Raw genomic sequence first — 9,885 nt, 5'->3', positions numbered from 1 at the left:
GAAAAAAATGGGGGGAAGGTGGGGTATATGCAATTCCTCTATATTATATTACTTTGGTAATTCGGTTGTTCATGCACAGTTCTTGGTTTCACATATGTTGAAGTTGTGGAAGAGAGAGAAGAAAAGAGAGAAAGAAAGAGAAAAAAAAAGTCTCTCAGAACACTGTTTTCCTTGCTTCCAGTAGGTGGCGTTGTCTATTCCTAGCTTGAGCCTCTGTATTCAGGGTGGTGGGTATAGCCAGTGTGAAAGGAAATGAGCTTCCACCTGTATCTTCCCTACTCTAGTCTCTGAGGTAGAAACCAGGTGCCTGTACAGTTGTTGTTTTGCGTTGATAGCTACAACCCCCCAAAAGCTTGTGGGAAATATTTTGAGTTATCACAGCTAAGGGTGGGGGAGTTGGAAACCGGGTACCTAGATCAGCTGCAGAACCGTGCTGGTAGCCACACCCCCTTTGATGGGTTTTAAGGGTTGATGGGCTTCCTCCAGACTAGCACACGGGGCAGGGCCGGGGGCGGGGCCGGGCTTCCTCCTCTGGTCTGGCTTGGCTGGCGCCGGGTGGCTTGCACGTTCTTCTTTTTAAAGAAATTTTAAACTTTATTTTTTGGGGGGTCCCTGGATTTGAACCCAGTGCCTCCATACACACTAGGCAAAATCTCTACCACCCACTGAGCTACACCTCCAGTCATTTAAAAAGAAAAACCGTAAGGTACATTTCAGAACTGAGAAAATACTCTGTATGGAAAGCATTGTGCTAGACATGTATCTAAGAAAGTATCATGATATACTGGCTCAAAGGACATAGGTTGTGTGTACCCAGAAGTCAGTTTTGACTCAGGGAAGACATTCTTAGTCCTGGGGAGCTTCTGTGCTGCTTCCCAGCTACCTATCCTGAGGCAAGGGGAGTTTTTGTATGTGTATTTGATTCCCCAGGAAACAGACTCTGAGGCAGTGGTTTGCATGTGGGAGGCTTGCTGGGGAGTGCTCTCAGGAGCAGCACTTCTATGAAACTGAGAGAGACAGGACTGGGCAGAGAGAAATTGAACTAAAATGCAGTTGCAAGGGGACCTAAGCCAATCCTACACAGCACTGTGGAGGTTAGATGGTCCTTCAGACCTGTCCTAGATAAAAGCAAAGGGATGAACCAGAGTGGTGGTATGTGCCTATAATCCCAGCTACTTGGAAAGCTGAGATAGAAGGAGGATCACAAGTTCAAGGTCAACCTCAGCAATTTTGTAAGACTCTCCAAATAGAAATGACTGGGGATGTAGCTCAGTGATAGAGCACATCTGTGTGGTTTTGTGTTTTTTTTTTTCAGGGGGGAGCATGGGGGCTAGACCCTAATACTTCCACACTGACACACCATTGAAAGCAGAGGGCATAATCATAGGTAAGCCAAGAGCAGAAGTCAAGTTCTTAGCAGGGCCGTAGGGGAAAATTTGTTTCTACATCCTTTGTAGCTTCTAGAGGTTGACCATACTCCTTGGCTCATGATCACCTTTCTCCATCTTAAATGCCAGCAATGTCATATCTTTGACTATTCTTATGTCCTCATATATTTTTTCATGACCTCAGCAGGAGAACATCCTCTGCTTTTAAGTACTATATGATTAGTTGACTTGGAAGAAAGGTCTTGAAAGTCAGGACAACAAGGAGCCCTAAAAGATTTTAAGAATAAACACAATGGTATCAGTGATGTTTAGGAACATTTACCTCATATTGTACTTGTAAAGTAGAGAGGTAGGGAGAGCGAAAGTAGAGTTGATGAGGGAGTTGTTTCAGTCATCTAAGAATGAAATGTGGAAGGCTCTACAGGAAAGTATGAATGGAAAGGAAAAGAATGTTCCTGGTATCCATTGCTGTCTAACTACCAAACAACTTGGTGGTTTAAAATAGCAATCATGTATTTTGCTCACGAATCTTGAACTGGGGATCAGAGGTGGTTACACATCTCTGATCAGTGCTTGGTGCTGGAACAGTTGGAGCCTCCCCAGGCATCCTTGCCTTCATGTGGTAAGAGTCTGTGTGGTCTCTCCCTAAAATCTCCCAGGAGCAACTGAATTTCTTACATGGCAGCCGGTTTCCCCCACAGTCATGTTCCAAAAGAGAAGCAGTTGACATTGAAAGTGAGTCTATTATAAGTAATAGAATACAGCATTGCTTTTGCTATAAGGCTATTACTTATAGCAGTCACAGAGCCTTCTAGATCCAAGAGGATGCTCTCAATGGGAACAATGTTAAAATATTTGTGGCTACTTTTAATCTGCTACATAGACACATGAGATCTGGATGTTGGGAGTATATAGAATTTTTTTGGTGAAAGAGCAATGGTAGAGTTAGGAGGTTAAAATTCTGATTGATGAAAAAATGTTTTATATGGTAGTTTCCATCAATAATACAGTATTTTCATTTCAGCAATATGAGTTTTTTTTTTAATACTAGGTATTTAACCCAGGAGTGCTTTATCACTGAGCCACATCCCCAGTTCTTTTTATTTTTTGAGATAGTCTTGCTAAGTTGCTTAGGACCTCCCTAAGTTGCTGAGGCTGGCTTTAAACTTACGATCCTTCTCCCTCAGCTTCCCAATCTGCTGGGATTACAGGCATGCAACACAGCAATCAACATTAGTATCTTACCCTAAATATTGATTGTTCCTACAAGGACCCACTACTCTTCTACTGTTCCCACCCTGTTAATGGCATCAGTTGTCAAGAAAGAGACAGGAGTCATCTTAGTCTTGGTCCTATCACTCTCACCCTCATCAGATCCTTCCGATTTTACCTACAAAATATTCCTTCAAACCTACTCCTTTGCCAAGGCCCACCATCCCAGACATGGTGGCTCCACTGGGTGTTATGTTCTCCAGGCAGCCACTGCTCCCCCAAACCCCAACTGTCACCAGGACTCCTGGGCCAGGCTTCGCTCCTTCAGGCAGTGCCTAGCTCACCAAGAACTTCTAGCAGCACCTTGGTGATGCCATCAGTGGCAGCAGGACATCAATGTGCAGCACAAAAAGCTGGCCAGAATCCTTTAGGGCTCCTTGGCCTACCTGAAGCAGGCATCTGCCAATATCCAGGTGCCTCTGAAGCAGGCCTGAGAGGGGTCTGGCCTACTAGGTAGCCTCTGGCAGACAGATTCTCCAAACCTGTCTCTCTGTGGACATAGCATTTTAGAAGAACTAGTTGCCAGAGAATGAGTTGGGGTTAATTTTGTTTCTACCTAAAAATTTCTCCATTTTTTATGAGCTGTTAATTACTCGAGTACCTATAGTTTGGTAAACGAAGTGAGGTTTTGTTTTGTTTGTTTTGTCTGCAAAGTTTAGACTATTAGTTTGACGCCACAGATTTTTTTCTTGTTTTTTAAATTTTGCGTGACTTTTATAGTTTTTTTTTTCCAGTTGTTATGATCTGAGAGGGAAAATTAAAATACTCCGAGAATCAGGGGTGAAGGAGTTTGGTTTTAGGCCTTTTATGATTACTACCCATCCATGGTAGTAGAGAAAAATATGTAAACTTGCTGTCTCAAGACTTTGAACTACCTCAAGAAGAGGAATCTAAAGCAACATTTGTAATGCTTCCACAGCAGTACAGAGGGCAGATATTTTGCAAATGTGTCAGAAAAAGGGTTAAAATATGCTAGGTTAGTGTGGTAATATTACAGTAGATCCTTAAGTTGATGCTGCCTTTAGTTGGGGTAAGTTTATGTGTTGCGTGGTGTTGGCTGTTTTGAGGGAGCTGTATTAAGAGCATGACATACTGGAGGCCTCACAATAATGAACCAGTGTGAGTAACAGAGCGGACCCAGTCTCCCTAGCGTGATGACTGGGACACAAGTGAAGTACGATGGGTCAAAGCATGGTCTGATTCTTCTTTTTGTTTTGCTTGCATTTTTATTTTACTTTTTGGAGAAAAGGCAGTTTACATGAAGGAAGGTTCTTGCTCATGGATTTGATTCCTAGAGATTAGGGTCTTGGTGTGGAGGGTAACCTGCAGAGTGATCCTCAGCTACTTCACCTCCAGAGAAAGCATGTGGATCCTCTTGTCTGAAGAGGTTTTCTTATTTCTATTTTATGCATCTCTTAGTTTACATTCTTTCAGCCGGTACAAACACTCCTCTGTCTTCTGAATACTCAGTAGGTCTGTGGCTGAGACTTGGTTCATTTGTCCTCTCCATACCTGAAGATCCCTCCCCACATGCCTCAATATCCACTCATGTTCCTGGCCTGGCCTGGATGCCACCTGTCCATGAAGCCTCCATTCCATTCCAGGGCACAGGACTTTAATTCCTTCCACTGTCTTGTGGGTTAGTGCCACTTGCTGTATTGTATGCTCATGGGAACTAGGCATTACTCCCCTGGAATATAAATGAAATGGATTTTATGTGATATTTTGTACTCACTTTGCATATATGTATTACTCGTTTTGTTTGTGAGATGTGAGGATGATACTTGCCCTGTGGACCTGTGACCTGTGATGACCAGCCTGAGGCCAGCATATCCCCTTGGTTGGAATGTATAGGTCAAAACTTAAAAGTTATTTTTTACTCATAAGGGTTTAACCTAGTCATCTCACGTTAGTTAGAAGCTCTGATGGGCAGCTTTAGGTTTCTTGATTAAAAACCTAAATAAATGCCCAGCTTAGAGGTGCATGCCTGTAATCTCAATGGCTCATGGGGTTGGGGCCTATGGCTCAGCAGTAGAGCACTCACCTAGCTCGTGCAAGGCCCTGGGTTCCATCCTCAGCACCACATAAAAATAAATAAAATAAAGGTATTTAAAAAGATGTAAGCATAATATATTTTTTTAAAATCTCAATGGCTTAGGAAGCTGAGGCCCTGAGGCAGGAGGATTGCAAGTTCAAAGCCAGCTTCAGCAAAAGCAAGGCACCAAGCAACTCAGTGAGACCCTGTCTCTAAATAAAATACAAAATAGGGCTGGGGATGTGGCTCAGTGGTGGAGTGCCCCTGAGTTCAATCCCTGGTACCTCCCCCTCCCAAATAAACTAAGTTTGAGGAACTCTTTCAATGATAAAAGTGTTTTTGGTGAAAAGATTGGAAACTGTTCTACTGGGTGCTTAATGAAAATGTTTTGAATAAATGAATACACAAGTTATTATCATTTTTTGTATTATTTCAGAAGTAATCTGTCAAATAAATAACAAAATTTTCAATAATAAAAAAGAAAAAATCTGGGGCTGAGGTTGTGGCTCAGCAGTAGAGCGCTTGCCTCGCGTGTGCAAGGCCCTGGGTTCGATCCTCAGCACCACATACAAATAAATAAAGTAAGTATATTGTGTCCAACTACAACTAAAAAATAAATATTAAAAAAAAAAGAAAAAACCGAATTCCTTCTTCTGCATTCCACTCAGGGTCTCATCAATTCTTGCCTGGACTACTCCTCATTCATTTATTCATTCATTCATAAACAACATATTTGCTGAAAGCCTCCTATGAGTCAGGTATGATTCTTGGAGTGTAGAGTCTAGTAGAGAAGTAAGAGATGAGGAATAGAAAGCAGGGAGGCAATTTGGGATGCTGTTAAAATAATCCAGATGAGAGTGTGGCAGTTTGGACCAAGATGACGGCAGGTGAGAAGGTTAAAAAATGGCTGGATTTTAGTTTTTTGGTTTTTCTTTGTTTAGTTTTTTGGTACTAGGAATTGAATTCAGGGGCCCTCTACCACTATATCCCAAATCTTTTCGTTTTTTGAGATAGAGTCTCTCTGAGTTACCAGGCTAGCCTCAGCCTACCATGTAGCAGGGACTGCAGGCATGCGCCACCAAGCCTAACTAGATTTTAGCTATATTTCACAGGCAGAGTCAATATAATTTTTTGACTGACTGGATATTAGATAAGAGAAAAATAAGATTCAAAGATGACTCTAAGGATTTTGGCTTGAGCAATTGGAAAGATGTTGGTAACTGAGATAGGAGGAATAAGTTAGGAATAAGTGTTGGGGAAGACATTAGGACTTCAGCTTTGTAAATACCAGAACTTCAGTCTTAGTTAAATCTAAGATACAAAATAGGCAGTTGGATATATAAATGTAGAATTTGGAGGAAAGGTTTGGACTGGAAACATATATTTGGGAATTATCAGCATATGGCAATCTGTCATTTAAAACCAGAAGACTAGATGAGTTCCCAAGGGGCTACGTAGACAGAAAAGAAGACCAAAAACGGAACTCTGGGACACCCCAACATCAAGGAAGGGAAAAAAGAAGCAACTGGGAAAGGAGTCTAAAAAAGAAAGTCAGTGAAATAGACAAAAGTTAAGAGAGTACTGAAGCCACATGAAGAAAGTATTCCCAGAGTCAGAGCTCCTGTTGCATGTCTATAATGTCTGTAATCCCAGCTACTCGGAAGGTTAAAGCAGGAAGATCAAAAAGTTCAAAGCCACTGTTATGCATACAAACAACAATAAGTGTTGGCAAGGATGGAGGGGAAAAGGTACACTCATACACTGCTGGTGGGATTGCAAACTGGATTGCAATATGGAAAGCAGTATGGAGATTTCTTGGAAAACTGGGACTGGAACCACCATTTGACCCACCTATCCCTCTCCTCAGTCTATACCCAAAGGACTTAAAAACAGTATACTACAGGGACACAGCCACATCAATGTTTATAACAGCACAATTCACAATAGCTAAACTGTGGAACCAACCTAGATGCCCCTCAATAGATGAATGGACAAAAAAAAATGTGGCATATATACACAATGGAATATTACTCAGCAATAAAAGAGAATAAAATCATGGCATTTGCAGGTAAATGGATGGAGTTAGCAAAGATAATGCTAAGTGAAGTTAGCCAATCCCAAAAAACAAATGCCGAATGTTTTCATTGATATAAGGAGGCTGATTCGTAGTGGGATAGAGAGTGGGAGCATGGGAGGAATAGATGAACTCTAGAAAGGGCAGAAGGATTGGAGTGGAAGGGAGGGGGCATGGTATTATTAATGATGGTGGAATGCGATGATCATTATTATACAAAGCACATGTATGAAGACACGAATTGGTGTGAATGTACTATGTATATAACCAGGGATATGAAAAATTGTGCTGTATATATGTAATAAGAATTGTAATGCATTCTGCTGTCATATACAAATAAAAAATAAAAAATAAAAGTTCAAAGCCAACCTGGGCAACTTACGGAGACCCTATCTCAAAACAAAACATTTTAAAATGAGACTGGGGATGTAACTCAATGGTAAAGTGCTTGCTTAGCATGCAAGAAGCCCTGGTAGGTTTGTTCGATGCACAAGTGCAACACACACACAAACAAAGAGAATTAATTTGGTCTTAGATATAGTAACATGATATGTTTGGTAATCTTGAAAAAAGCAGTTACAGTAGGGCACAAGGAGCCAAAACCTGATAAAAGCAGGTTTAACTGAGAATGAGAGAAAAGTGATCTTAAATTTTGTTGAGTAATGAGGAGCAGAAATATGGGTACAAGAAGAGAATGGAGGCCAATTGAGGGCTTGTTTGAAGTGGAGAAATAATGGCATGTTTATATACTTAGAGAAACAACTTGGGAGATATCAAAGATGTAGATGGACAAGAGAATTGCTAGGGCAATGTCCTTGAGCAGGTGAGGTGATCTAAGAAAGAATTAGAAAGGTTGCCTCTCCATAAACTGGGGGTCAATTCACTATATAGCAACAGGAAAGGAAGGCAAAGTGTATGGGTACAGATATTGGTACTGGGGAGAAGTGATAGATCTCTTTTGATAGCTTTAATTTTCTAAATGAAGAAGCAAGCTGAGAGCAAGGATGAAAGAGGAAGTGTTGGCAGTTAGAGGAGTTAAGAAATACTCATCTAAGGCAATAAATGGACAAGGAAAATAGAATTCGTTTTCTGGGAAGCATCAAGGACCCAATTGAGACTCAGTCCTGATGAAGGGAGAGGCATGTTAGTAGGATGTATACATCCACGTTCAACTACAGATTTGGATTGAATCGAAATTGTAGTTTTTACTGGAATACGATGAGAGTTAGGTAAAGGAGTAATTTAATGGAAGTTAAGTAGGACAAGAAGGAAACACCAAGGAAGCTAGAGATTGTGGCAAGGTGGTAGAACAAAGGATTGCAGGCGGAATGAAGGGAATGCTTTGCTGGAGTTGGTGTCTTCAGCAAGTGAGGTGGAATGATGGTCAGAATAGGATGACTGAGAATGGTAGCAGCTAGTTGCCGTCACTGGTAATAAGGTTACATAAGTGCTTAAAATTGGCCATCATTAAGGAAAGGGGGGAAAGAGGAAATTAGTATTTTCCTCAATATCGAGCACTTTCTACTCCTTCAAAAACTAAGCGGGGAAACGAAAGGCAAATTCCTTTTCACATTTGCAAGTGAGTATCATTTAGGTGACCTCAGCAGGCTGCAGCATCAATGTCAAACTGAACGCGTTAATCTTCACTACACTACACATTCCTTTCGGAAAAAATCCAACAGAAAACAAAAAGTCTTTCTCTCCTTCCACCACCACACGTGTCGCTGAAGGGTAAAGATAAAGACAGCGGGGGGAGATTTGCAGATGGACACCTAACGGCGGAGAGGCAAGAGCAAACTCGGGTTCTCGCAGAGTAACCGAGAGGCCCGGGCTCCCCAGAGGTGGTCTTTCGGGTCGGTTCAGCCCAGCCGCCCGCCCAGGTCGGATTTTTAAAATGGAAACAAGCCCTGCCCCGCCCTGCCCTGAGGCGTCCTCTGCACGCCTCCCTGCCCGGCGCTCGGCGCTCCAGCGGGAAGAGGCGGCTTCCTCAGCGCCCACCCTCACTCTCCGGGTGGAAGACCCACAAAGAATCCAGGGTCCCGCCTTCCCCGCTTCAGGTCGCAGCACCTGTCTGCCGCTCCGCTTGCCCCGCCCCCGGAAGTGACGACGGCTGCGCGGCCCGCCAGTGTCCCGTCGGGCCTCGCGACGGCGGCGGGAAGATGGCGGCGGCGGGATCCCTGGAACGGAGCTTCGTGGAGCTAAGCGGGACCGAGCGCGAAAGGCCTAGGCGCTTTCGGGAATTCACAGTCTGCGGCGTTGGTACGGAGGTGGCCAGGGAGGGCGCGATCCGATCCTTCCCCTCGTTCTCCTCCAATGGGTCCCTAGACCGGTAACCCTCTCCCGGTTCATCATCTTAGGTCCACATGCCCACAGCCTCTGGATCAGAGCTTCCTTGGCATCTAACTTCTCCCTCCTTTCCCCTTCCCTTTGTATGGATTGTCAGTTCGTCACACTCTGCTTCCTCAGCGTCCTCAGTATTTGTCATCCTTCGTACCACGTGTACAGGCTGACCAGGTTCATTTTGCAGGGACTACAAATCCCGTGGCTGGAACGGTTAAATACAGTGAGAGTGCAGGGGGCTTTTTCTATGTGGAAAGCGGCAAGTTGTTATCCGTCACCAGAAACAGATTCATTCATTGGTAAGTGCTGTGTTCTCCAAACCCCATTGGAAGGTAGAATTGTCTGGTGTACGGATAATCGCGACAGTTCCCGAAGCGGCATTCCTGTCGAGTAGTAATCGACACTGAGGAAAAGAGAAAGACTGTTTTCAGTTCATATTAGAATCGGGAAAATTTGACATACAGAGTTCTAAGAGAGGCACCTGCCTGACAGTGGTAAAAACAGGGAATATAGCTTAAGGGCTAAAGCCCTGAAGACCAATTTTATAATCACGAGTCTATTATGTTTTTATAGTCTTTATAGCTTCATTCTGCTGATGTGCGGTTGAGCTTTTTACATGTGAGGTACTGGGATGAAATGATGAACAAAAACTATTATTTTCATCATGCAGTATGTCATACTTGTGGAAGAATAGGTGTAGACTCACTTTGTGTGCCACAATTTCATGAAAGAAAAAAGACATTAAACTAATGACCTCAACATAGACAAGTAAATGC

At 43.0% G+C, this 9,885-nt stretch overlaps 1 protein-coding gene across 1 annotated transcript in view; it reads left to right on the top strand.

Annotated features, from left to right (window-relative positions):
• Positions 1-8,874: 8,874 nt before the first annotated feature.
• Nup160 (nucleoporin 160) overlaps positions 8,875-9,885 on the top strand; it is a 53,716-nt gene continuing 52,705 nt past the window's right edge. The window contains exons 1-2 of the mRNA XM_048788217.1: positions 8,875-9,028; positions 9,297-9,408. Coding sequence (XP_048644174.1) covers positions 8,929-9,028; positions 9,297-9,408 — 212 coding nt within the window. The 5' untranslated portion in view covers positions 8,875-8,928. The remainder of the gene's footprint in view (positions 9,029-9,296; positions 9,409-9,885) is intronic.

Source organism: Marmota marmota, unplaced genomic scaffold (genome assembly GCF_001458135.2).
Source record: "Marmota marmota marmota unplaced genomic scaffold, marMar, whole genome shotgun sequence".
Lineage (NCBI taxonomy): Eukaryota > Metazoa > Chordata > Mammalia > Rodentia > Sciuridae > Marmota > Marmota marmota.
Note: the sequence above shows the minus strand (reverse complement) of the source record. Positions and strands in the feature narration are given on the sequence as shown.